Source organism: Notechis scutatus, chromosome 16, assembly GCF_049901735.1.
Source record: "Notechis scutatus isolate UNSWTSFEM ecotype Mainland chromosome 16, rNotScu1.2, whole genome shotgun sequence".
In the NCBI taxonomy this organism is placed as follows: domain Eukaryota; kingdom Metazoa; phylum Chordata; class Lepidosauria; order Squamata; family Elapidae; genus Notechis; species Notechis scutatus.
In genome coordinates this window covers 6,154,082-6,179,465 of record NC_142024.1, presented here as the reverse complement: position 1 = coordinate 6,179,465, position 25,384 = coordinate 6,154,082, and the positions used below count along the sequence as shown (strand labels likewise).

At 48.5% G+C, this 25,384-nt stretch overlaps 4 protein-coding genes across 12 annotated transcripts in view; 2 read left to right on the top strand and 2 right to left on the bottom strand.

Moving 5' to 3' along the window:
- Window positions 1-313: 313 nt before the first annotated feature.
- On the bottom strand, window positions 314-7,990 carry UBIAD1 (UbiA prenyltransferase domain containing 1). 6 transcript variants are annotated; one of them, XM_087944693.1, is made up of 5 exons: window positions 7,093-7,209; window positions 4,816-5,013; window positions 4,122-4,247; window positions 2,511-3,050; window positions 314-1,128 (listed from the first exon to the last, which is right to left on the bottom strand). In XM_087944693.1, the coding sequence occupies exons 4-5, from the start codon at window positions 3,007-3,009 to the stop codon at window positions 641-643; spliced, it is 987 nt and encodes a 328-aa protein (XP_087800819.1). In that variant the 5' UTR covers window positions 3,010-3,050; window positions 4,122-4,247; window positions 4,816-5,013; window positions 7,093-7,209; the 3' UTR covers window positions 314-640. The 6 variants fall into 6 exon arrangements, with proteins under 6 accessions (XP_087800819.1, XP_087800818.1, XP_087800820.1 ...); XM_087944692.1 differs by having other exon boundaries at window positions 6,557-7,179; XM_087944694.1 differs by lacking the exon at window positions 7,093-7,209 and adding an exon at window positions 6,405-6,455.
- Window positions 7,991-8,022: 32 nt separating this feature from the next.
- On the top strand, window positions 8,023-14,718 carry LOC113423137 (F-box only protein 44-like). The gene is made up of 6 exons (XM_026684403.2): window positions 8,023-8,188; window positions 9,439-9,710; window positions 11,025-11,205; window positions 12,469-12,567; window positions 13,323-13,455; window positions 13,699-14,718. The coding sequence occupies exons 1-6, from the start codon at window positions 8,115-8,117 to the stop codon at window positions 13,816-13,818; spliced, it is 879 nt and encodes a 292-aa protein (XP_026540188.1). The 5' UTR covers window positions 8,023-8,114; the 3' UTR covers window positions 13,819-14,718.
- A 4,914-nt stretch (window positions 14,719-19,632) lies between these two features.
- Window positions 19,633-24,625, top strand: LOC113423135 (F-box only protein 44-like). 3 transcript variants are annotated; one of them, XM_087944752.1, is made up of 6 exons: window positions 19,633-19,884; window positions 20,311-20,613; window positions 21,675-21,852; window positions 22,358-22,453; window positions 23,424-23,556; window positions 23,680-24,625. In XM_087944752.1, exons 2-6 carry the CDS (start codon window positions 20,376-20,378, stop codon window positions 23,998-24,000), a joined length of 966 nt encoding a protein of 321 aa, XP_087800878.1. In that variant the 5' UTR covers window positions 19,633-19,884; window positions 20,311-20,375; the 3' UTR covers window positions 24,001-24,625. The 3 variants fall into 3 exon arrangements, with proteins under 3 accessions (XP_087800878.1, XP_026540186.1, XP_087800879.1); XM_026684401.2 differs by having other exon boundaries at window positions 19,726-19,884; window positions 20,358-20,613; XM_087944753.1 differs by having other exon boundaries at window positions 19,794-19,884; window positions 20,290-20,613.
- The window catches only part of MTOR (mechanistic target of rapamycin kinase), a 65,495-nt gene continuing 64,335 nt past the window's right edge, over window positions 24,225-25,384 (bottom strand). For both annotated transcript variants that reach the window (XM_087944749.1, XM_087944750.1), the window contains one exon: window positions 24,225-25,061. In XM_087944749.1, the coding sequence (XP_087800875.1) occupies window positions 25,046-25,061 (16 nt within the window). In that variant the 3' untranslated portion in view covers window positions 24,225-25,045. The remainder of the gene's footprint in view (window positions 25,062-25,384) is intronic.

Sequence of the window (25,384 nt, the reverse complement as noted above, 5' to 3'; positions counted from 1 at the left end):
CTGAGAGCAGCTGGGAAATGACCCAAAGTCATTTTTTCCTAGAATACCACAAGAAATCGCTTAGAGCTCCCTCCAATAGAAACTTTAAGACTGGAAAGTAGACGTTGGGGGAACAAAATGCATTAGATGCGGTGATTAACTTGCTTTAAGCGCTTTTGATTTTTTTTTTATTCCCTTGCCAGTGAGGTTTTCCCTTCCCCCCCCCCTATGAAAAAAATCTATTTTAAAAGGGATTTTTATTACGTGGCCCGGAGCGCAAACCTTTTGATGTATGAAATGCAGAGAAAGGAAGAAACAACGGCCAAAAGCAAACTCAAGAGGACCGAGAACTTTTTATAAAGATGATTTCTCCCTTCGCGAAAAGGAAACATTTCAGGAAATGTGACATTCACAGATCAGGAAAAAAAGAAAACCTTGTGTAGTTTGGTGAAGATTATAAATTATACACACGCATATATATATATATATATATATATATATATATATATATATATATATATATATATATATATATATATATACATACATATATACACACACACACACGTGTGTGTGTGTGTGTGTGTGTGTGTTTGTGTATTCTGTGAAAGCTTTTTGAGAAGAATTGTTTTCAGGAAACCTTCTGTTCCCGTATGTCTCCCTAGAGTTTGGGGAGGGAGCCAGGGGGAGCCAGAAGGATGCCGAAGACGTAAAAAAGTCCCAACAGAAGGTTGAGCTTGGCTGTCCTTTGCGGGATTTTGAGGAAACTTTGGCTCCGGAACTGCCGTTCCAGGGAAAACGCCATGGGCAGGGTGAGGAGAGGCAGAGCCATACTGACGGTGTAGCGGGTAGCCAGGACGCAGAAGATGAGGTAGGGCAGGAAGAGCAAGCTGTTGTAGAGGACGTAAGAGAGCGTGGGGCCGATGAGGATGGCCAGCGTGACAATGCCCGCCTGCCGGTCGGACTCCATGTCCCGGGTGTTGTTGCTGTGCAGGATGGCCTCCGTGCTGAGGGCCAAGGGCACGGCGTAGAGCAAGGGCGAGATGGACAGGTAGCCCACCTGGAGGGCGTAGGCGAACATCACAGCCAGGGGCCCAAAGGTGATTAGGATGACCACGTCACCCAGCGCAACGTACTTAAATCCGATGCCTGCAACAACGACAAGGAGGGGAAGTTAAATACCTCCAGCAGAGGAGATCTGGGCTTCTCCTGAGGCAGAAGGTTCCACGGACAAGGGCCGAGGACGCCACGGCCAACTCACCACGGGACAAGTCAATGGTGCATTCATCACTTCATTCGGTTTACTTTTATTAGTGGCAACCCACGTTTTCGTCCAAATTAACTCTTGTATTTCTGGATTGACTTTATTTTATCATTATTGGCCACGGTTCCCGTTGAAATTCATTTAACTTTCATTTGTTGAATTGTCCTGTGGCGAATTGTCTCATTCCATACTAACAAACAGCAGTTAAGAATCCCCTAATATTATATCAAAAACAGCTCTACAAGATTAGGGTCCTGGGATAACTAAGAACATGCTTGCTGGATCTGCTCCTGAGCCGACCCCCACCCCAAATCTTCCCTTCCCCGGGGCCTTTCCACGGAGGAAAATTCAATTCGCTGCCATAGAGGTGCCGTGGTGGCGCGGTGGTTAGAATGTAGTATTGCAGGCTGACTCTGCCTACTGCCAGCAGTTCGATGCTGACCGGTTCAAGATTGATTCAGCCTTCCATCCTTCCAAGGTCGGTAAAAGGAGGACCCAGATTGTTCGGGGAAACAGGCTGATTCTGTAAACCACTTAGAGAGATGGGTGTAAAGCACTGTGAAGTGGTATATAAGTCTAAGTGCTATTGGGCATGCTTTCCCTGCAGAAGATCCCAGATTAATGGCTCCTGCAGTTTAAAGATGAGCCTCTGTGGCACAGTGGTTAGAGTGCAGTACCGCAAGCTACTTCTGAAGCCAGCTGCCTACAATTTGGCAGTTCAAATCCCACCAGGCTCAAGGTTGATTCAGCCTTCCATCCTTGCGAGGTGGGTAAAAGGAGGACCCAGATTGTTGGGGGCCAGAGGCTGACTCTGTAAACCGCTTACGAAGGGCTATAACGCACTATAAAGCGGTATATAAGCTTTAGTGCTATTGCTATTAAAGCATTTCCAGGAAGAGGTGATGGGAAGGATCTCTCTGCTACTAGACTTGAGTGTAGAAGAACAGCCCTTAATGCTAAAGAGCTTCCTAGCAACTATTAAAGTCCTATCTGTATTCACAAAAACACAGAGAGAGCTCTGTGAAACACCAGCCTTCTAACCTGACTGTCATTTGTCCCTTTATTCATGGAAGCAGGATAAAATCAAGAGTAAGTCAATGTTGGTTCTTTTCCAACTTTGATTCGGACATACAGGCCATATAACTCAATTTCTGAGCCTGGTCTAAAATTTAAACTGGCAGCATTTAATGGGATGCAGATTCCCCGCCCCCCTTTCTCCTGTGTTCCACAGTGTGGAAGGGAGACCACACAGAAAAGCCCTGCTTACCTCCAGTATAGAGAAAAGAGCTGGAGAGCCCTCCGAAGTAAATCAAGGCCAGGTGTTCCAATTTGAGGGTGGAGAAACAATAGAGGCATGCTGCTGAAATGCAACCCAAAGTGTATAGGAAGACCCCAAATCGGACCACATCCTGAGGCTCCAAGATCTGATCCACCAGAGTCCGGTCATCGCTCTTCTTGTGGTCGATGCCCTTGGAAAAATCATAGTAGGTGTTCACGAGGTTGCCGGCTCCATGGACTGCCAGGACGGTGACGGCGCTGCCAACCAGAAGCCCCAGGTTGAGGGTGCCCTGGGAGCGGTAAGCCAGGGCACTCCCCAGGGCCACCGGGGTGAGAGAAGCACTGAAGCTCCAGGGACGCAGAGCCAGGACATAGGAGGTACATTTGTGTGGCCAGCTGTGGAATGGAGCTCTTTCGTCGGCTGTCTCGCTGTTCGGGAGGCTTTCGGTCCCAATGTTGATCTTCTCCGTCTCGTCTTCCATCTCCATGGCTGAGCACGCTCCTTTAAGGACAGGTGCTCACAGGTGACCTGAGGAAGGAAAGAAAGAAAAGTTTATGCAATGGCTAGTTTTTTTTAATGGTTTCCTCTTTCTTTTTCCTGGAAGATGCTTCCGGAGAGGAAAGAGACACTTAGTTGGCAAGGAAAAATTGGGCAAACCGGGTGAAAAAGAAAAGAGGAATGAGACTCTCCCCAGGTGAGGATTTGCTTTTCAAAGTCCAGGGACTGATCTGAAAGAGCTAAGAGGGGAAAAAAACCAAAGGGAGCAAGTGGAAAAAATTAAGACAACTAAACTATTTAAAAAAAATGTTCAATTTCTATGCCGCCCATCCCAGTCAATGACTCTAGACAGGCATAGAAATAGAGATAGCTAACTAAATACCCAATTTAGCTAAAGAATTGCTGTAATATGTCTGAAACTGCAAATCCACAATGCAACTGATAGTAAGCCCTTAGCTGCTAAATGACTGTGTTAAATGATCAGTTTGGCAAGAGAGACAGTGAGAGAAAGAGAGAAAGAGAGAGAGAAAGAAAGGGAAGGAGAGAAAGAAAAAGGAGGGGGGAAAGAGAGGGAGGGAGGGAAACAGAGAAAGAGAGAAAAGAGAAAGAAAGAGGGAGAGAAAAAGAGGGAGGGTGGGAGAGCGAGAGAGAAATGGAGAGAGAAAAGGAGAGAGAAAGAGAGAAGAGAGAGAGAGAAGATGGAGAGAGAAGAAAGAGAGGAGAAAGAGAGAAGAGAGAGAGAGGAGAGAGAGAGAGAGAGAGAAGAAGAAAGAAGAGAGAAGAGATAGAGAGAAAGAGAGAAGAAGAGAAGAGAAGAGAAGAGAGAAGGAAGGGGGAAGGGAAAAGAGAGAGGAGAGGGGGGAGAGAAAAGGAAGAGAGAGAGAGTAGGGGAGAAAGAGAGAGGAGAGGGGGGAGACAAAGAAGAGAGAAGGAAGAGAGAGAAGGGGAGAGAAAAAAGAGAGAATTGTTTTCCTTCATTGACCCTCAGGGGGAGAGAAGTAGCTGCCTTGTTCATCTAGAAGTCTGATTTCACCCCCTTTAAGAGATGACCCAAAATAGGCTCCCTTCATGAAGTCTCCCTCACGCTCATAAAGCTCTCACTTTGTTCGAGGCCAAGAAAGTCGACTCAAGGGCACCACAATCTCTTTCGCCCTGAGTGCCGCTCTCAAATGCCATGCCGGCAGCGCAAAGCTGCTGCAGGGCTCCTGCCTGCTCCAAGAATTCCAACTGGAGGGAAGAAAAAGAAAAAAGAAACGTGGATGGTTCTGAGCCCTCCTTTCCTGCGAGGAATTTCAAAGAAACTGAGGTCATCGTATCTTTTTTTAAAAATAGGAAGTGGTAGGACTCCAATTCCCAGCAGCCACTCAGCACACCTAATGGGGAGGGGTAATTCCATAGTAACACGAAAGCTATCAATTATTATTTTTTTTCCTGTTGAAACTCCAACGATGGATTCAACCAACTTGATTCCGTGCAAAGAATTTCCTGAGCAAAAATGCTTTTAATCAAAGATGGGGCCATATAAAAAGTACAACTTTCCTTTTTTAAAAAACAAAAACAAAAAACACAAAACAAAAACCTTCTACCTGCCAAATCGTTTGGTGCTGAGACAGGCAATCTGATCCTCCCTCTCTAATTGCTGGGGACAACTTCATCCCTCTGTCACCTCTGGCCGTGCTCCCTGGGAGGATGGGAGTTGAAGGATGGGACCGAAACACCGAAGGGCCACTACTGCAGTCTCCCAAACCAGAAGCACCGCTCCCAAATCCCCAACTGGAGCCCTAAGCAGCCTTACCTGGATGTGGTCCGATCTATTCTGCACAGATCAGGCGTTTTCTCCAGAATAGCAGAGGCGTGGGGGAAAAAACCCTCAGCAGGTTGAAGTTAGCAGCGCTGGGTTATGCAGACCAACAGGCTTTATATATCAAGAAGCCAGGCATTTTCCAAGTAGTACAACTGGATCACGTAATCAGGAGAGTTCTTAACTCGAAATCTGGGAGAAACACAGGGAGGCAGAACCGGATAGATTAGTGGCAAGACATGAAGGATCCAAGTGGATGGACTAATTCCCGGTGTCATCTGAGGCTGGCTGAGTTGGAGTTAAGGCACCCTCCCAGTAAGAAGTCAGATTGTGGTTTCCAACACACACACCCCAACCTCCACTGGCATGCTGTTGTTTTAATGGCTTTATTCTTTGGGCTAGTTAAATATAAATAAACCCCTTGCAAAGGCAAAATCTTTCAAAAAGTGGTGCAAAAAAAATAATAATCAACCATTAAAAAAAAAAAAAAACTACATACCAAACTGTGTGTTTATGCATGGAAGGGGCACCTCATGAAATAAAACCGCTAACTTTTAAGCATGTTTGATCTGTTTTAGTGCAAAACCCTGCACTTGGCATTTACTCTAGAGTTCTGCAGAGTAAATATTGAGTCAGTTGTACTTCCGGAACTGTCCGGTTTGGTACAGCAAAGACAGGTAGTCAACAACTGCTCATTTAGCGACCATTCAAAGTTACGTCATCAATGGAAATGGTGACTTTTAAGTGGTTTTCACACTTAACACCATCGCAACACCCTTATGGTCACGTGATCAAAATCCAGACGATCGGCAACTGGTTCATATTTATGACCGCTGCAGTGTCCAGGAGTAACATAATCCCCTTTTTGCGACCAATGGGGAACCCTGTTTCACTTAAAAACCGTGTTAACTAATTTACCAACTGCAGCGACTCACTTAACGACTGTGGCAAGCAAAGTCACAAAATGGGGCAAAACTCACTTAACAAACTTTCTCACTTAGCCACCTAAATTCTGGGCCTCAATCGTGGTCGGGAAGTCGAGGACTACAGGTAGTCCACGGCTTACCACACAGTTCATTTAGTGACCATTCAAAGTTACAACGGCACTGGGGGAAGTGACTTAGGACCATTTTTCACCATTACAACCATCGCAGCTTCGCCACGGTCTCATGTTCAAGATTCAAGTGCTTGGCAACTGACTCATAGTTATGACGGTTGCAATGTCCCAGAGTCACGCCATCCCCTTTTTTTGAGACCTTCTGACAAGCAAAGTCAATGGGGAAGCCAGATTCCCTTAACGACCATGACACTCGCTTAACAACTGCTTAACTCGCAACTGCTTAACTCGCTTAACAACTGCTTAACTCACTTAACAACTGCAAGGATTCACTTGAACTGTGGAAAAGAAAGGTTGTTAAAGCGGGGCAAAATTCACTGAATAAATGTTTCCCTCAGCAACTGAAAAATTGGGCTCAATTGTGGTCGTAAAACGAGGACTACCTGTAACAAGCCCCCCCCCCCCAGCATTTAAAACAGTTTTTGTCGCCCCTCTCCCCCCACCAGGGGCCTCGGTGGCGAATTACCAGGCCTCAGAAACCCGGAGGGACCCCAAGGCCCAAAAGGCGCGGCCTGGGCCCTGGAAGGCCTGCCCTGTTTCCCCCTCAGAGGCGTCCCAGGCCCGCAGTGGACCACGGGTCTCGGGGTCCGAGGCCGGGAGCGTCTCCTCAGGACTCACCAGGCGGGACGGGGCGGCGCTTTGCCCGGGAACCTTCTCCCTGCCGCCTCCGCCCCTGACCGGGGGAGGGAAGGAGGGAAGGAGGGAGGGCTGTGACGGGCCTCCCAAAGGCTCCAGGCCGGAATCCGGGCCCCGCAGCCCGTGGTTTCCGCCTCTCCTCAAGGGCAACCCGCTTGATTCCCTTCCCGAACTTCCCGGAATAATTTAAAAAAAAAAAGGAGGAGGCCCCCAAACGCCAGAGAAACAGCTTAGCACCGAATTAGGAAAAATAAAATGCATTTTCTGAAGGGAAGGGAGAGGGGACCATAAAGTACGGCGGCGTCTATTCTATGAAATACGGTAGCGTGGCTCAATAATTCACTACTGGAACAAAATGGGCGACAATCGTATTTCCTGGGCAGTCATTGACGCCTATGAAGGGATTTTTTTTAAAAAAGTGCACGCCTATTCTGGGTATTACGGTAGAGGGGCGCCTCCATGACCTTCACACCCGCGAGACGTTGGATTCTAAGGGGGGAAACTTTTCAGCAACGTACGTTAACCATAGAGATGGGGTCGCAGGCCGCTTAGACACTTGCACATGCGCTATCTCGCGTTGCCTTTCAAGAGGGAGGGAGGGGGACAGAACTCTTCCCTTACTATTGATATCGGAGAGCCCCGCCTTTTTTGTGGGCGGGGCCGGGAGTGGCAAAGGCGGGGCCAAGGTTCAAGCGCTTTTGCCGTTGCTTATTGGCTGAACGCCGTGGCTATCTGCTCGGTTCAAGGAAGCCGATTGGGCTGACTGGCTACGAAGGCGGGAGAAAAAAAGGCAACCCCAGCCTCAAAAGCAAAACAAGAACAAACTTTTTGTGCAATCGAGTGAAATCTTCACCTTTATACTGAATTATCCTGGGCTACTGAGCACGCCTCCGTTTCTAATTTTAAACTATGTCCACACACCTCCCTCCACACGCCAAAAACTAACCTTTCGTTGCAACCCTCTTGCTAAAACTCAAGATTTGCACCATCCAGAATTTTCAAAAATATCTCCCCACCCACCCCGCCTTGGATCAAGGGGTGACACCACCACCACCACCCCGATCCAAATACTTACATTGCCTTGAGGGGGAATCAAAGACCAGAAAACGTCCCTTTCCCTCCCGAAACGCGGAAATCCTGAGGTTTTGCGGCTCCCGGGCACTCTGCACGTGCTCAGAGGCTCGGCAAACCAAGCCTCCTTAGTAGCTTTGCAAAAAAAGAGGCGGCAATCGCCTCCACCCCCCTCCCCCAGTCCTGGTTGCTTTCTATGCGGAAAGACTGGGGCGGCAGGGGATGATGGGATCTGGAGTCCAATCTCTGGGGTGCACACACACACACACCCCGTCCAGGGTATGGGGCCCCGTTTCCACTGATTCTCCGCCGCGGAGCTCAGCCTGCCATGGGACCCGCCTTCCTGGCTGCTTGCCCCGCCCCTCCGCCGGCCACGCCCCTCCGCCGGCCACGCCCACCCTGACATCAGCTGGGCTTGCCTGGCATTAAGGCGAAGAGACCCATTTCCTTGACCGCCGCCGAGCGACCCATGTCCCCCCTGGTCACCGCCGCCTGCTGCTGCTGCCCCCGCCGCCGCCCGTCGCCGCCTTCTTCCCGGGCCAGGTAGGGACTAGCGGGCGGGGAGGGAGCAGCCCAGCCCGACAGGAAGGGAGGCCAAGCTGAGTCTCGCCGGCTTTTGCATCTCCGCCCACCACCCCAAAAGCCCGTAGGATGAGAGGCAGCCAAGCCAAATGCCCCTCCTTCCCGAAGACCCTGGCAAGAAAGAGCAAAAGGAGCAAGAGGGCCTCTGAGCATGTCCAGAGTTGGAGCAGAAGGAGAGCAAGAATGCCCCTCTGAGCATGTCCAGAGTTGGAGCAAAAGGAGCAAGAATGCCCCTCTGAGCATGTCCAGAGTTGGAGCAGAAGGAGCAAGAATGCCCCTCTGAGCATGTCCAGAGTTGGAGCAGGAGGAGCAAGAATGCCCTCTGAGCATGTCAGAGTGGAGAGAGGAGCAGAGTGCCTCTGAGCATGTCCAGAGTTGGAGCAAAGGAGCAAGAATGCCTCTGTTTTTAATTCATTTTTTTAAAAAAATTTGAATAGTGTATTGTCAGGGCACATCGTTTACAGAAAAGCAAAGAAAGAACAAAAAGGAATATTGACATATATACTAACAACAATAGTAATAGTGTAACAGGACAGTTTTAACTGGATTTCTCTTTATTTTAGCTTATTTGTAGTTCTGTTGGTTATACTGGCATATTTATAATTATAATCCATCTTTATATTTCATTCATACATAGCAATAATCTTCATTTCATTCCTACCTCTTATCTCTAACCACTGGTAACATCTATTCCATGTTAAGGAAACATTCTGTGTCTTCTTTGTCCTTTATTTTTAATGTCAATCTATCCACCTCTGCACAATCGAATATTTTTTCCGAATTACATCCTCATCTGATGGAGCGTCCTAATTTTCCCAGTATTGTGCAAATACGATCCTTGCTGCTGTCAGTACATGCAAAACTAGATCTATATCAGCCCTCCGCCATTTATACCCAACAAAACTATTTCTGGTTTCAGATCTATAGGTTGCTTGATCATCTTTTCCAATCGTGTGATGTATTTTCATCCAATATTTTCTTGCTTTCATACAAGTCCACTACATATTATGATAATAAGTACCTGGGTTCTGATTGCACTTCCAGCATGTCCAGCAAAAGGGGCAAGAGTTCACCTGAGCATGTCCAGAGTTGCACCAGGGAGCTTTAGGAACCAGGTGGCTTTTTTTTTTGCCCACTTCCTGCTTGCAACCGTTCTGTGTCCTTGGGATTTGAGGGCGCTAGTCCTCATGATGTTTGTCGAACCCTCTCAGCTCTCTCCAGAGGAAGGAACTGACCCTGCAGGACTTACCGGAGGACCTCTTCCTGGACGTGCTCTCTAGGGTTCCCAAGCAGGACCTGATCCACAACTGCCGGCTGGTCTGCAAACGGTGGCGTTACCTAGTAGACCTCCCCGTGGTCTGGAAGAGGAAATGCGAGCAACTGGGCTTCCGCCTGGAGCAGCTGGAAGGCAGCCTTCCCGACTGGAGGGCCTTCTTCTTCAGTTTGAGCGCCAGGAATCTCCTAAGGAACGTTTGCGGAAGAGGTTGGTCCTTGCTTTGAAAGGCTCTTCGGAGCCGGGTGGCGATTCCCGGAGCCTTGCCAAAAGACAGAGCCACCCCCACCCACCCCACAAAAAGATCCATGCGGTTAACTGACACACGCAGGAGCACGGCCCTTTAGGAACAGGGAATTTGCACGCACGGCTTTGTGTGCAAGAATGCCAGTGAGAACAGCCATAGCAATAGCCCTTAGACTTATATACCGCTTTACAGGGCTTTCCAGCCCTCTCTAAGCGGTTTACAGTGTCGGCCTCTTTGCCCCCAACAATCTGGGTCCTCGTTGGACCCACCTCGGAAGGACGGAAGGCTGAGTCAACCTGGAGCCTGGTGGGATTCGAACTGCCAAAGTCAGCAGAAGGAGCCTGCAGTACTGCACGCTAACCACAGCGCCAAGGGTTTCTCCCTCCCCGCCCCCTAAAAAAAGCTAGCTTTCAGCATGCAGGGAGTGCTTCAAGTCTAGCAAAGGAAGCCATGAGAGGGAAAGCAGAGACCCAGATGAGAACTGGCAAACCGGGTGGACCAATAGGGTTTCCTGCCTAAGCTGGGGTTGGAATAGAAGACCTCCAAGGTCCCTTCCAACTCTGTTATTCTGTTCTAATTCCAACACCCGGTCATTTCTTGTTAATTTGTCTTCTTCTTCTTCTTCTTCTTCTTCTTCTTCTTCTTCTTCTTCTTCTTCTTCTTCTTCTTCTTCTTCTTCTTCCTCTTCCTCTCCTCTTCCTCCTCTTCCTCTTCCTTTTCTTCTTTCTTCTTTCTCTTCCTCCTCCTCCTCCTCCTCCTCCTCTTCTTTCTTCTTTCTCCTCCTCCTCCTCTTCTTCTTCTTCTTCTTCTTCTTCTTCTTCTTCTTCTTCTTCTTCTTCTTCTTCTTCTTCCTCCTCCTCCTCCTCCTCCTCTCCTCCTCCTCCTCTTCTTCCCTCTTCTCTTCCTCTTCTTCTTCCTTCCTCTTCCTCCTCTTCCTCTTCATCATCCTCTTCCTCCTCCTCATCCTCCTCCTCTTCCTCTTCCTCCTCTTCCTCTCTCCTCCTTCCTCTTCCTCTTCCTCCTCCTCCTCCTCTTCTTCCTTCTTCTTCTCCTTCTCCTCCTTCTTCTCCTTCTTCTTCTTCTTCCTCTTCTTCTCCTTCTCCTCCTTCTCCTTCTTCCTCTCCTTCTTCCTCTTCCTTCTTCTCCTTCTCCTTCTTCATCTTCCTCCTCCTCCTCCATCATCTCTGTCTTCGTCTCTCCTCCTCCTCTCCTTTTTTTTTTTTTTTTCTTTATCTTCTTCTCCTTTTTCTCCTTCTTCTCCTCCTCCATTCCTGCAGCGGGGCTGAGATATTGGGAACTGCGTTCTGCGGACTGGATGGCAGACTGGATGCCCGAGGATATCCCCAGAGGGTTCAAGAGGCATTTCCCCAAGATATTTAGGAAAAAACGCAAATCTCCTCTTCCAGACACTGTTTGGACGTGCTTTGTCCCAACATGGCATCAAAATGGCGGCCTGAGGTATTTTAAATTTTGATAACAGGGTTACATCCGGGGCTTTGTCTTCCCAGGAATTGGGAAGGAGTGATGCCCCCCCACCAACCCCAGGTCCAACCAGGCCTGTGCAAAGAGTCTGAGATTGTACAGGTAGTCCTTGACTTACGACCGCAATTGAACTCAACATTTGTATTGCTAAGTGAGAAATTTGTTAAGTGACTAGTGCTCCATTTTGCGATTTTTCTTGCCATGTTGGTTCAGTGTATCTGTCAACTTGTAAAACATTTCTATGGTCTTTTTTTAGAGTTGCCAACAGAAAGAGCATGGGGGGGGGGGGGGGGTTTGAAAGAGCAGTGCGGCAGCTCGGAAATCAAAAGCGCATTCCATAGTTTTTCAAAGATAGTTTCTAGGTGACTGAAGTTTCTACTGAGCTAAATTCTAACTGGAGAGCGTGATTGATGATTCTTGACTATGGATGTGTCCCATTGGAGATAGGATACACCCAGGGGTGGAGGAAAATATTTCTATGGTCTTTATAGAGTTGCCAACAGAAAGGGAAGGGGAAAGGGATTTGAAAGAGCAGTGCGGCAGCTTGGAAATCAAAAGTGCATTCCATACATAGTTTTTCAAGATAGTAACTAGGTGACTGAAGTTTCTGCCGTGCAAAATTCTAACTGGAGAGCATGATTGATGACTCTGGGCTATGGATGTATCCCATTGGAGGATATGAATTAGGATACACCCAGGGGTGGGGTGGGAAACCAGGGTCAAGGGTGACCATGAATGGTGCGTCTCAGAGTCGGCTACACCCAGGCAGTGCCGGCATGTTCACTCCCAATAAATCCTTTTGAAGTTTTGGAAGTTTGGTTCAAGACTCATGATTTAAATGGGGGGAACTGCCAGAATCTTGACAGTATCGCTGCGGTTGTTAAAAATTAGCAACATCGTTGTTAAGTGAATCTGGCTTGGCTTGTCAGAAGGTCGCAAATGGAGGATCTTGCATGACTCCAGGACATTGCGACCATCATCGATGTGGGTCAGTGAAGCGTCCGAATGTAAATCGTGTGACCGTGGGGATTCCACAATGGTCGTTAAGTGTGAAAAATGGTCCCAGGTCACCTTTTTTCAGGGCTGTTGTGACTTCAAAACGGTCAGCTAGGTGAACTGTCATAAGTCGAGGGCCGTACAGCCTGCAGAAGGGGGATTTCGTTCAGGGGCTTCTGACTTCTGACCCTCTCTGGCTCCTCCACTGCCTTCTCCAGGCGAGGAATGTTACCTCTCTTTTAGGTTTTTTGTGAAGAAGGCACAACGGGTCACCTTGAAGGATAAAGGGATCCCAAACTGGGTAATGGATGAAATGAAGCCCCAAATCATGGTGAAGGATTGGTGAGTGCTGTAGAATGCAAAAAAAAAAGGGGGGGATGGGAGTGAATTGTATGATGATGAATGGGTTCTCTTTCTTCAAAGCGTCCCAAATATTCTCTTGAGAAGAAAACTCGGCTTCCCCAAATGTTGTATTTCACTTAAGAAGGGGGAGAACAATCAAGTTTCTAGTCCTTACTGCCTGCCAAATGTGCTTGGGGTTAGGGCTGGGTTCTTCATGCCCAGCTGTGGTGGGATTCAATTTTTTTTATTATTTTTATTACTTGGTGGGCGTGGCAGGGGAAGGATACTAGACCCACCTCCGATGCCCAGAACTCAAGAGAGCAAAGATAGCTGGTTAAAATGAGATCGACCGTTTTATCATTCTAGAACCGGGGTCTTCAACCTTGGCCACTTGAAGACTTGTGGACATGGCTGGCTGGGGAATTCTGGGAGTTGAAGTCTGCAATTCTTCAAGTGGCCAAGGTTGAAGACCCCTGATTTAGAGGATATAAGTTAAGCTGGAGGGAAAGGTGGTGGTTGTTTTTTCCTTCCAACATTAGGCTGTCCAAAGAGATGGTTTTTACTTTGCCTCCTACAATACCTTCTACATCAGGGGTCCCCAAATTTGCCAACTTGAAGACTTGTGGTCTACAAGTCTTCAAGTTGCCAAGTTTTGAGACCTCTGCTCTACGTTATTTCAGACCCAAAATGGCCTTTGGAAGCAGCCAGCTGATGCTTGCTGCTTTCTGTCCTCTTTTTCTCCTCTGGAAAAACAGGTATTTTAATGTGGACAATTCCCACTACCAGCTGACGGTGAAGCTGCTCTCTGCCGATTGCCAAGTCCTCCAAGATTACTGCAAGATGTTTGAAGTCCGAGAACGAGTGCCTACGGTGGAAGAATGGCGGGAGGTAAAACAAAACATTGGACATCCCTTTGTCCGAAACGGTGTAGAGTTGACTCTCCCGCTCAAGCAGGGGGTGGGGCTAGATGACCTACAAGGTCCCTTCCAACGCTGCCGTGTTCTAGGAATTAAAACAAACCCCTAGCAACCAAAGGTAGATTTTGCATTTTATAGCAATTTCCACCCCCAACCCCCTTCCTATTCCCTCCTTCTCCAGACCCAACTGTTCATGTGTTTTTCTCCTCTGTAGGTTTCGTACATCTTTGACAATTATCCGTCTGGAGTGCGCTATATCGATTTTGAGCACCGAGTGGGTTGGCGGTCCGCAGTGAAAGTAACCAACAGTAGCATCGCAGTTGATTTAGTATGATGAGGGGGGTGGCTTAGCCCAGGGCTCTTTATTTAGCACTTTTATGCTTTGATATTGTTTTAGAAGGGAGGGATTTTCTCTGTTTCTATGTATTTTCTGAAAGCTGTATGTTTACACTTGCACACCAACCATAAATGCTGCTGATCATTGCACGGGACAATGGCAATATTTTCAGATCTTGGGGAGGTGCGGGGAATAGCAAGGAGGACAGATTATGGAGGTAATTCCCATGTTTATTGTTAAAAGTTCAGGTGAGACAGCACAGAAGGCTCTTTTGCACGCATGTTCTGTGACCGAGACACGGACTTCACAAGCAATGTTGGGACAAGCGAGAACAAATATGAAGCCAGAACACATGCGGGCAACAGGGAAATTTGATTTTTTTTTTTAATGTGTTAAATGCCTCGATTGTGACTTGCTAATTATCGATATTCACTATAATTTGCTTTCTCCCACACTGTTTCTTTTAGGCAGTTTTGATCTGAAATATATTTAAACAGTAAGACCTCTGAAGTTCCAGGCCAAATTGTCAAAGGTTATTTTAGTTGTCTGAACACGAGTACAGGATGTAGTTAAACATGGTGTTTAAAAAAAGAAAGGTGGGGATAAACCATCTTTTCTTTGGAATCTGCTTGCTAGGAATGTCTGCTCAGGCTCCCTTCTAACTCTCAGTTTTCCATGGTCGAACACTCTTTGTAAATGTCTCGTATCTCTTGCTGTCATCGGATGCTTTTGAATTATTTTGTAAAATTAAAGTCACTTGGGATTTTTTTGTTAAACTGTGTTCCAGGATGCTTTGAAGTCCATAAAAATGGGTATAAAATTAAAGAAAGGAAAAAAAAAACCCTCCTTTTTCTAGGTGAAAAAATGGCAATATTTGGATAAATCAGGAACACTGTGAGACACCGTTTATTTCTGCGCCTTATCTGTCTGTGACTAAAACACACGAGTTGCACTTTGAGGCCTTTATCAAAAAGAGGAAACAGTTCAAAATTGACTCCACCATTGGCCGCAGAAGGAAGTAATTTAGATCCCTTTCTAGAAGAGAGATAATTTCTCATCAGGAGATCATGAACTTTAGCAGACTGTCTAATCTTCAGTACTCAACTTATTTAGTGACCGTTGAAAGTCACAACGGCACTGAAAAGAAAGACTTATGACCATTTTTCCTACTTACAACCAACCTTGTTAGCATCCCCAGGATTGCGAGATCAAAAGTCAACTGACTCACACTTATGACCGTTGCTGCGTCACAAGGTCATGTGATTTTCCCCCTTGGCAACCTCTTAGACGAGTGAAATCAATTGGGGAAGCCAGGTTCCCTAACTTAATAGCGGTGGTGATTCACTTATCAACGGTGGCAAGAAAGGTCGTAACATGGGGAAAAACTCACTTAGCAACAGAAATTTTGGGGCACAGTTGTGGTTGTAAGGTCGAGGACAACCTGTACTGTATGTGCGTCCTCTAAGGGCTGAAAGCCATGCAGCAGATAAGTTCTAAATTTTCATTCCTAGCAAGCAAGCTGTCTTTTCGAGGGAAGATAGCACTCTGCATACGTTTGAAAGAACACTAGCCTGCAAACCAAGTTTTAACGCTCAGGGAAAGTGGCTAATGCTTCTTAAAACTTGGAAGCAGAAGGTCTCTTCTTCCTCTTGGGGGCTGCTATTTAGAAGCTTGCTCCCTCGTTGCAGCTGTCCCTATGAAGTCTTTTATAAATTCATGGAAGAGCCACAAGCTGCCCGTATCAGAGTTCAAAATGCAAAATAAATCCAAAGTCCATCAAAGTGGCTTGTTTAGCTCTTGAGTTCTCCAGAGGGTGCCAACCTCCAGGAACCAAACAAACAGCTCCGTTGTTGGTCCAAGAGTTCACATGACATCAAACCACCTGCGTCATTCTATGCAAATGAATCAGGAATTCCCTCCTCCTCCTCCTCCTCCTCCTCCTCCTCCTCCTTGGCCAGACAGACTTCGGAGAACTGGCTTGAGGGCACCAACATCTCCAATGCTTTGTGTCTTTTTTTTTTTTTTTTTTTGCATCTTTCTACTTTTGCACAGGGAAGTGTCAGAAACGGGGGGCTTGTGGAGTTTTGGAAGAGATTTGCAATCAGAGAAGGAGCCGGCGTAAAGATGGCCAGGGTCTCCCTGAAAATTTGCAAAATTAGAGCTACTTGATCAGGAAGCACGGGTCCAAGAAGAAAAGATCTGCCTTGCCCACTGGTGGTTGCCTGAATGTTTACACTCCAGAATGGGAAGTCCTAGGCTAGCAATAAGCTGCCCCCAGCTCCCTGCTTCCTGGTTATGTGCTTTGGGATCTCTGTGGGCTGCGTTTTCCCCACTGGGGCATCAGCAACGGAATCTGGACCTCAAGGCAGAGACGTGAAAGCTAAGCCAGGTTTTCTCCACCGAGAACTCTTGATTTTGTTGTCAAACCTCCTTCCCCCAATCTTGTACCCTTCAGAGGTCCTGGATTCTGACACTCGTCCACCATACATGCCTTAGAACAGGGGTCCCCCACAACCCCAGCATCAGGCCATAGCATGCTGGAAACCAGGCCACACAAACTAAGTGAAGCCCCATCTGTGGGATGCAAGTTGCACACGAAACCATGCCTCCTCCGGTCCCTGGAAATCTCTCCACGGGAGGGATCGCCAACCTTTTGGACCTCAGGGAACCACCAAACTCATCATTTTAAATCCCACGGACCAGAGACCCTGGGAAAATCCCAAAAAAAGTCTGCAGGAAAATTCCCCACCCCGTTTTCCTACCAATCAATCATTCTTTATTGGGGATTGCAGGATACCGTCTTCAGCTCTGTTCTCAGGGGGGGGGGAGACTTTTGGCTTCATGCAAGGAAAGCAGCAGAAGCCGCAGAAGTCTTTCTTTCTCTCCCCCAAAGTCCGCCAGAAATGAGTCTTTGTGAGAGTAGTCACACCGGCGCAGCCTCTTGAAGCAGGATGCCTTGCAGGGTCCCAAAGACTCATTTCTGGCGGAGTTTGGGGGAGAGAAAGAAAAACTTCTGCTGCTTTCCTTGCATGCAGCCAAAAGCAGAAGAAGAAAGAAGCGGAAAGCAGCAGCCCGGTGGCCAGGCCAGGCACGTGGGGCAAGTGGGGCAAGTTCCCCCCCCCTCCACCCTTTCCCCCCTCCCCTCACTACCTCGTGTTTTTGCAATGCAAGCAACAAAAGCCTTGTGTTCCCGTGCAGCTGGATTGCTTTGGGGGGGGGGGGGTGATTTGGCGGGGACATTTCCCTGCGGACCACCAACATTTTCTTGCGGACCACCAGTGGTCCCCAGCCCACTGGTTGGAGACCACTGCTCCATGGAACCAGCCCCTGGTACCCAAAACGTTGTGGGGCGCTGCCTTAGAAGGCCCCTGGGATGGTGGAAAGCAGACTCAAAACGTTTTCTCAGCCAACCCCGCCACCATGAAGATAAACTCACTGTGGTAGCATCTCCTGGCTCCATCATTCTCCTTTCTATCCTTGCCGACAGATGCAGCAGCTTCCGGAGAGCCACGGTGACTCCCTTTGCTGGACTTCCAGAGCCGATCCGAAACCGTGGGGCGCTTTTCAGGCTGGGGAGATGCCTGGGGTGTGAAATTGCTGCCTGCTTGACTTTGAGTCATGGAAGAATTTTGTCCATGAAACGCCTAGGAAAGTGATAGGGAAACTCAATGTGGGGATGAGGTCCGGCCGGGGCAGCAGAAGAGAAATACTCTGGATATGTCCATCTGATTTTCCCAGGCTCAGATTAAAACCACAAGCTTTTTTTTCAGTCTTAACAGGTGGGTTTTTCCTTCTAGCTTTCCCGTACCTTCCACTTAAATCCTGGCCACCTACTTTTTCAACCATGGGAGTCTCTACGCAGCCCCTGGGAATGGATGCAGCCAAAAGCCGGCTAGGAAAAGTGGCGGTGCTGATGCAAGGGGTTATTGCTAGCATCAATTAAGGTGGATGGACCCTTTGGTGGCTCTTAAGATACCCCTTCCCATTAAACTAGACGTCGTACCCAATTCCAGCAAACATTCTTGGTGTGTTTCAGCCTCCAGGCCTCTAATCATCTTTGTTGCTCCGTCCTGCCCATTATGACTACAGATATAGATTAACAAGAGTTGGAAGGGACCTTGTAGGTCATCTAGTCCAACCCCCCCCCCCAAGCAGGAGACTCTACACCATCCCCAACAAATGGGAGTCTTGAAAGCCTCCAGTGATGAAGCTCCCACAACTTCCAAAGACAACTTCCGTTCCATGGGTTGATTGCTTTCCCTGTCAGAAAACCATTTCTTATTTCTAGGTTGAATCTCTTCTGGGGGTGAGCGGGAGGACTATGTGGCAGGCTGAAATTCAACTGGGGGAGCTTTTCCCACCACAGATCGCATCCCCCCACTCCCTCCGCTGCAGAAGTGGGATATCTCCCTCCTTGCTCTGGAAAGGAGGGGAGATCTCATCTATTATTGGTTATACCGTGCGGTTGGGCGTGTCTGTTTAAGGAGAGGGTGAAGCCATGCTGGGAACGATGGGGGCTGTAGTTGTCTGGGTCTGGAAAGCATCCAGGAAGTTTATAGATACCTGAAAAACAGTTAGGGAGCAGGGTGGAGGGCTGGCTGATTTCAACCCTTGGGGGGAAATTTTCTTCCTGAACTCCAGCCAAGTAAGACACACCCAGATTTTTTGGGGGGGGGAGGGGACCCCCCAAGGAAGGGGTGTCTTAAAGCCACCAAAAGAGTGTGGGGGGGGGCACTCCGCTTAATTTGTGACAACGGCGACTCCCTTGAATCAGCACTGCAAACCTTTCCCACCCTGCCTTCCCCTCCCCCCACATTGACTGGGGAGGGGGAGGGAGAAGCTGATGCCAGATGACCATACAGATGTGGAGAAAGGGCTACTGCATCCAGCTGCTCCCTCCACCCATGCTCCACAGCCACCCTTCTCTTTCCATGCCTATTTTCACAGCTGGTTAGGAGAAAGCTTGGGATGGGTTGGAGTGGGTTCGAACTATTTTCCCGGGCTCCCTTGCTTTGCCCCACTCTCATCCCGCTGCGTGGCTGCAAGAGGGGATCAAGAGGCAGGGAAGAAGGGAGCGTCCCTTGGCAACCTCCCTCCGTCTCTTTCTCCCTCTTTCTCTCCCTCTCCCTCTTTCTTTTGCCCTCTCTCCATCTCCCTCCCTCCCTCTCTTTCTCTCCCTTTCTCCCTCTCCTTCTCTCCCTCCTTCTCCCTCTTTCTTTCGCTTTCTCCCTCTCTCCATCTCCCTCCCTCCCTCTTTCTCTCCCTCTTTCTCTCCCTTTCTCCCTCTCCTTCTCTCCCTCCCTCCCCCTCTTCTTTCGCTCTTTCTCTCCCTTTCTCCCTCCTCTCTCTCCATCTCCTCCCTCCCTCTCCTTTCTCTCTCCCTCTTTCTCTCCCTCTCCTCTTTCTCCCTCCCTCTTTCTCTCCCTCTCCTTTCTTTCCCCTCTCTCCATCTCCCTCCCTCCCTCTTTCTCTCCCTTTCTCCCTCTCCTTCTCTCCCTCCCTCTCCCTCTTCTCGCTCTTTCTCTCCTTTCTCCCTCTTCTCTCCATCTTCCTCCCTCCCTCTCTCCTTTCTCTCTCCCTCCCTCCCTCTCCCTCTTTCTCCCTCTCTCTTTCTCTCTCCCTCCCTCCTCTCTCTCTCTTTCTTTCTCCCTCTCCTTCCCTCCCTCCTCTCTCTGACGCTTTCCACTTTTACGATCTGGCTCTGCTCCCAAGCTGAGACGTTAAACATCTGGAAGGATGCCCCGCTGGGAGCGAGCGGCGGTCACCGCCTAGTAAATTTCCACAGCATCCGGGAAGCTTTTGGACCAGGACGGGAGACGGGCATGCGTCACTTGAGCGAGCAGGAGCCTCGCCTGACAGGCTCGAGCCCCTACCACTCCACTCCACTCCCACCCACCGCCCCCACTGTGGTCCCACCCATCCAGCCTCTCACACAGCAAAGCAGAGCGGAGCCTTTCCTCTCCTCCGCATCTTTGCAAAGTTACACTTTAGTTGCGACACCCTGTTGCTGAGACGGGCCCGGAGGGGCACCACTTCCTTTCCTGCCTCTTCCTTGCGAGCCAGGTAAACCCCCACCCCAACCCCCACCAGATTCCCCCACCAGGCAAGCCAAGCGGGAGGGCCTTCTTAATCCAGAACTTGGATCTCCAAGAGTGAAGAGCTCAGGCTCCACCCCGGGGAGATAAATCCCTTTGAAGCTTTTCCTCCTTTGCAGACAAGAGCTCAGCTTTCAGGATCGGGCCCCTAGAAGAGATGGGAAGGGTCAACCTCTTCTCCAAAAAGTCCTGAAGAAACAATGGGTGGGAATTAGTTAAGGAGAGAAGAAATAAGGAGCTTTGGGGGAGGCTAAAGGAAAGGTGCGGGGAAGGATGGGAGGGGGAGAGAGACCAGATCAAGGGGACTGGTTGAAAGGGCCGAGAAGGAACCGCAAGAAACTTCTGTCTGGTTGGGATTGTTTATTACGTCTAGGTGTGGTTCTGCTCTCTCCAGGCCCAACTCAAGGGTTTCCTTGCCTCCCGCGTCCATCCCTCTCTTAGTCCTCCTTGGCAAAAAACATGGCAAGCATTCAAGATCTCCCCGACGACGTTTTGCTGGCGGTGTTACGCCTGCTCCCGATCAATGAGCTGATCTGGAATTGCCAGCTGGTTTGCTCGCGGTGGCGAGATATCATGCACAGCCCTTTCCTGTGGAAGCACAAGTACCAAGAGGAGGACGCCGACCTGAAGATGCCGAAGACCTTCTACATTTTTTGCCACTTGGAGAAGAACTTAATCAAGAACCCTTGTGGCGAAGGTGAGTTGTCCCCCCTGCAACTAGGGGCTTTTGCAACCACCCATGCTGGGGTCTCAGGTGTCTTGCGAAGACCAAGGGGATGACAGGTGCGCTCTAGCAAAAGGCCAAAGGCCACCCAGGTGGGCGAAAAGTCCGAGGAACTGTCTTTTCTTCTCCCCAAGGTGCTTTTTTCAAGAGGCCACTGGGCTTCCTTGTTTTTCTTTGAAGATTTATATTCCTTGCAGACAGCTGGTCATTTGCATCCTTTTTCAGAGGGTCGTTGAGACCACTTGGAGGTTGATCGGTGTCCTCAGGGTCACCCGAGTGGTGCAAATGGATGTGGAGCCTTCTTGGAGCTGCTGACTGTGTTGTAGACAGGAGAAAGAGGATGTTGTAATCCTCCCCGTCTCATGACCAGCTGTCTGCAAGGAGTATAAATCCTTCCCCACCATCATCCAGTCAGAGCTGAAGGAGCTTCTTGGATAAGAAGGGAAACGTCTTCAAAGAAAAACCAAGTCTCGTTGCCTCTTAAAAATGCACCTTTGGGACAGCCATGACCTGGAGGACTGAGAATCTCCAGTCATGTCTTTCCTTCTTTCTCTCTCTTTCTACAGCTTGGCGGTTGAGCGGCCACGAAGCCTCTAGGGTCCACATAGGGCTGGGGGGAAATTCAATTTTAAATAAAAGCAATGGCCATGCTCATAAATGATATATATATTTTTACCACCGAGGATAGGCCTTTTACATTTTGACTGGGGTCTTTTATCGCCCTGGGGACTAATACGAATCAAGAGGCCCTTGTGTAAATCATAAGCATAATATTCATTCTGTCCAGTAATTCCCCAAGAGCCGACTAACCGCTGTATCGTTGTGTCTGTTCACTCTTGTTTGATTCTTCTCCATATGGTTCGGATTTAATGGAAGGGGTGGACACACATGGTGTGCTTTGTAAACACAACCTCAATGTTTTTGAGGCTCATTCAGGGAAGCAGCAGCATTAAGAAAGTCCGACTTAGAGAGAAATAAACGTGTGAATGGGGGGACCAATGCTTCTCCTTTGACTTCCTGTGGCTTTTTCACAGAGGGATTAGAGTTCTGGGATACGGCAACACCCTCCAACGGGCAGTGGAAAGTTAAAGATGTTTTTGAAAAAGACTCAGCAAAGCTGCAGGCCTGGGACTTCCTTCAGAGGAATATTTATATAAAAGACGAGTGGATACCCTATCAAGAAGTCGAAAAATGTTTTGCTGCGTACAATGGGTAAGGATTATAGCGATGTTTATCCCGACATTTGACGGGGAAGGGAAATAACCGTGGGAATTTGTGGCATTCTGCCGGCAAGCTTGGCTTCCTTCTCTCAAAATGGCACAAAGGACTGGAGTCTCTCACTTTATATTGATTAATTCCGTCTAGCCAGAATGTTGATTTGAAGATTATTCAAACAAAAATCTTTTTCTGAGCCAAAGGAGGACGGTCCCATTTAATTTAATTTAAAACCAGGCCAGCGTGAATTCTGCTCTATCCCAAACGGCTTGTCTGCTTTCTTCCGGTTTTTTTCCGTTCGTTAAACGCTCCAGTTGAAAATACATCCATGTCTCTTTTACTCCTGTTCGGTGCTTAGGAACTTTACAAAGACCTGTCTCGCCCAATTAGACCCCAGTTCCCCTCTGCTCCAATGTATTCAAGGTATCTCATAAGTCTCTCCAACTTCCAGGAGTGCAGTTTCTTTGTGTTTCTGAATTGTGGTTAATTTCTTCTCCGGTAGGCTCTGCACAAAGTCTCAGCTCATCACGTTGAAGGATGAAGGTTATTGGGATCAGCTGATGGATGATGGGAGACCCACAATTGTGGTGAAGGATTGGTAAGGGCCAGAACGTCAGCTCCTGGCTTGAGGGAGCAGGAAACGTATGCAACCAGACGTTAAGTCTTGAGAGAGATAAAAATATGGGTTTGAGGTAGCTTCCCTGCTTAGATGTGGGCTGCGAGGCCAGCTCTGCAAAGCTTTACCTTCCTAAGGCAACAAACTGCTCGATCCAGGTTGAGCTTTAAATAACCCAAGCCCTCTCTGGCTGCTAATTGCACAGGTGCAGGGTTGCTTGAACCTCTAGCGATCTGGTGGCTTTTAAAGATTCATATCTAGAAGTCAACCTGTAGAAAGTTAGCGCCCACCCTTCTCCTAAAAGAGTGGAATATTTTGAGAAATACTTTAAAAAGGCAGAATATTATATTGCCGTGGATGAGAAATGGGAGAAACATGCTCTTGGAAAGCAGCCCCCGCTTTCCTTAATAGCCCCTTAAGCAGAGGTCAGCACTTAAGAGATAAAGAGAGAGAGAGAGCTCTATTCATAAGCAAATTGCCTGCACCAAGATCTGAACAGAGGTGGGCTGCAACCGGTTTAACAACCGGTTCTGCGAGCGCGCGCTTGAGGACTACATATATTGCAAACCGACTCTGCCAACAGCCAGGAGTTCAATCCTAACCGGCTCCAGGTTGACTCAGCCTTCCATCCTTCCGAGGTGGGTAAAATGAGGACCCAGATTGTTGGGGGCAAGAGGCTGACTCTGTAAACCACTTAGAGAGGGCTGCAAAGCACTGTGAAGCCGTATATAAGTGTAACGGTTATTGCTATTCCATAATCAAGTCAAATGGTTGGAGGGGTTGGAGACTAGGAAGGGTGGTCAGAATTGGCACAGGAACTCTTCTCCATTGTATTGTTCGGTCTCCAAGCTGCTTCTCCTCCAGAAAAGCTCTTGGCCATGGCTTGTCCGGCCATCCCGAGACAAGGACGTGCTGGATTCAAACCTTTTCTCTCTGCTTTCCTCCACCACAGGTTTTTTAGCAGCTTCAACAGCCATTACAAGTTGTGTGTGAAGCTGTTGTCCGAGGATTTCCAGGTCATCCGGGAATATGACTCTGGGGATAAATACAAATACGACTCAGAGTACAACGACGAATGGCGCCAGGTAAGAAAGAGGAGGGGAATGGCTGTCCTCTTCCCCAACCCAGGGCCGAGGTTCGTCTCCAAGCCAACTCCCCTGGGCTCCCCTGCCTTCTCTCTCTCTCTCTCTCCTTTCTCTTTGGGGCAGGCCTCGCACGCTTTTCACAACGTCCCTCCGGGAATCCGTCACATCTTCTTCCAGCACCAAGGCCAGCATTTCAACTGGCAGCAATCGAGCTGTGGCACCAAACTCATGAAGTGCTTGAAGATGGCCAAAGAGAGGGGCAAGTCCCAAAGGATGAGGATTACCAAAACGAGCGTCACCATCGGACCGTTTTCCCTAGACAAAACCATGCACCACAGACACGGTCGAGACATTAGACACTGTCACTTCGGCCAATGCCCCTGCCGGGGGAACTACGTCCATTGGTCGCTTGCGCCAAAGTGCAAATTGGGTGCTTACCACTGACCAGGGTTCAAACAGCCCCTGCTCTTCTGAAGGCGCCTACGACAGAGCAGGCCCAGAGGTGGGTTCTTGCAAACCTTTTCCTCTCCCCACCCCCAAGAAAAATTAAAAGTGAAGTAGGGGTACCGGAAACAGGGTGAAGTGGCCCAGAGGTAGCTATTTCCTTCACCTTCCCTCTGCAATAAAGGACATTTTTTAAAAGAAAGCACGCCCAGAATCCAGACCGTACGACAGGATGGACTTTATTGGGCGCCAATATATATATATAATAATATATATAATAATATATATTAATATATATATATTAGACTATCACAAGGCATCGAAACACAGAAACAATTTGTGCAGTTGGCTTGCAATGTCTACCGTCGGGAAAACTACTGTCTCCAAAGCTTTCGAGCGCTTCACCGTTACGTTTCGCTCTCCCCCACCCCCAAGGGCACAAGGAGTAAGAACACAAGCAAAAATAGTGGGGAACGGGTGGAACGAATTCTTTTTTTTCCCCTCCAAAAGGGTCTGTTTTCCTTCCACCGTCTCTGCAAAAATGTTGTTAACGTTCTGTGTTAAGTACTTTTATTGTCCTTGCTATGTTATGACAACGGCCTGGATAATAAAACCTTCTGCAAGGCCCCTTATTCGTGCCGGCTCGTGGCTGCTACAACAATTGCCATTCCATGCAATCTTGAAAACATGCTCCAGTTGTGGCTTCACCGACTTCAACTGCAGCCTGGCTTGGCCTACTGTATTGGCCAGTCAGGGGGAATTAATGGCTGATTTGTAGGCATTCTTCCACTTTCCCATACCAAAAAACAAGGTGATTTGGGGCCCAGAAATGGCTGGACTGCATTACCTAGCCGTGTTTTGGAGGTTGTGTCTTGTAAAAGACGACGTCCTTTTTTGGCCCCCCTTCCTCCACAACTCCCAAACTTTGAGGAAAAAAAAAACTGTTTTCCTTTCACCCTCAAGCCGGCGTCCGTCTTTCCTCCCCACCGCTTCCAGGAAAGAGTCCCGTGGGGAGCCAGGAAAAGGGTTGGACGCGGGTCTTCGGTTACCAGAAAGGGCACCTGGAGGAGGAGAGGAGAGCATCGTCAAACAACCTGGCAGGGAGCTCCGACACAACTGGGGCAGCTTTGCTTTGGAAGTCCAACTGAGCTTTCTCTGGGGATTTGGGAGGAAGGTTTATGGCATAAGTGGGAAAAGGAAAGGAAAGAAGGAAGGGAAGGGGAAAGGGAGGGGAAGGAGAAAGGGAGGGGGAAAGGGGAGGAGAGGAAAGGGAAGGGAAAGGAAAGGAGAGGAAGGAAAGGGAAGGGAAAGGAAAGGAAAGAAGGAAGGAAGGGAGGGAAGGGAGGGGAAAGGGAGGAGAGGGAGAAAGGGAAGGAAAGGCAAA

Excerpts from the sequence above, each read along its gene's own strand:
- LOC113423137 (XM_026684403.2), top strand. The coding sequence starts at position 8,115 with ATGTCCCCCCTGGTCACCGCCGCCTGCTGCTGCTGCCCCCGCCGCCGC. Across the intron at positions 9,711-11,024 it reads AAGGAACGTTTGCGGAAGAG|CGGGGCTGAGATATTGGGAA; the intron begins GTTGGTCCTTGC and ends CCATTCCTGCAG. Across the intron at positions 12,568-13,322 it reads CAAATCATGGTGAAGGATTG|GTATTTTAATGTGGACAATT; the intron begins GTGAGTGCTGTA and ends CTGGAAAAACAG.
- UBIAD1 (XM_087944696.1), bottom strand. The coding sequence starts at position 3,009 with ATGGAGATGGAAGACGAGACGGAGAAGATCAACATTGGGACCGAAAGC. Across the intron at positions 1,129-2,510 it reads CTCTTTTCTCTATACTGGAG|GCATCGGATTTAAGTACGTT; the intron begins GTAAGCAGGGCT and ends TCGTTGTTGCAG.
- LOC113423135 (XM_087944752.1), top strand. The coding sequence starts at position 20,376 with ATGGCAAGCATTCAAGATCTCCCCGACGACGTTTTGCTGGCGGTGTTA. Across the intron at positions 20,614-21,674 it reads CAAGAACCCTTGTGGCGAAG|AGGGATTAGAGTTCTGGGAT; the intron begins GTGAGTTGTCCC and ends GCTTTTTCACAG. Across the intron at positions 22,454-23,423 it reads ACAATTGTGGTGAAGGATTG|GTTTTTTAGCAGCTTCAACA; the intron begins GTAAGGGCCAGA and ends CCTCCACCACAG.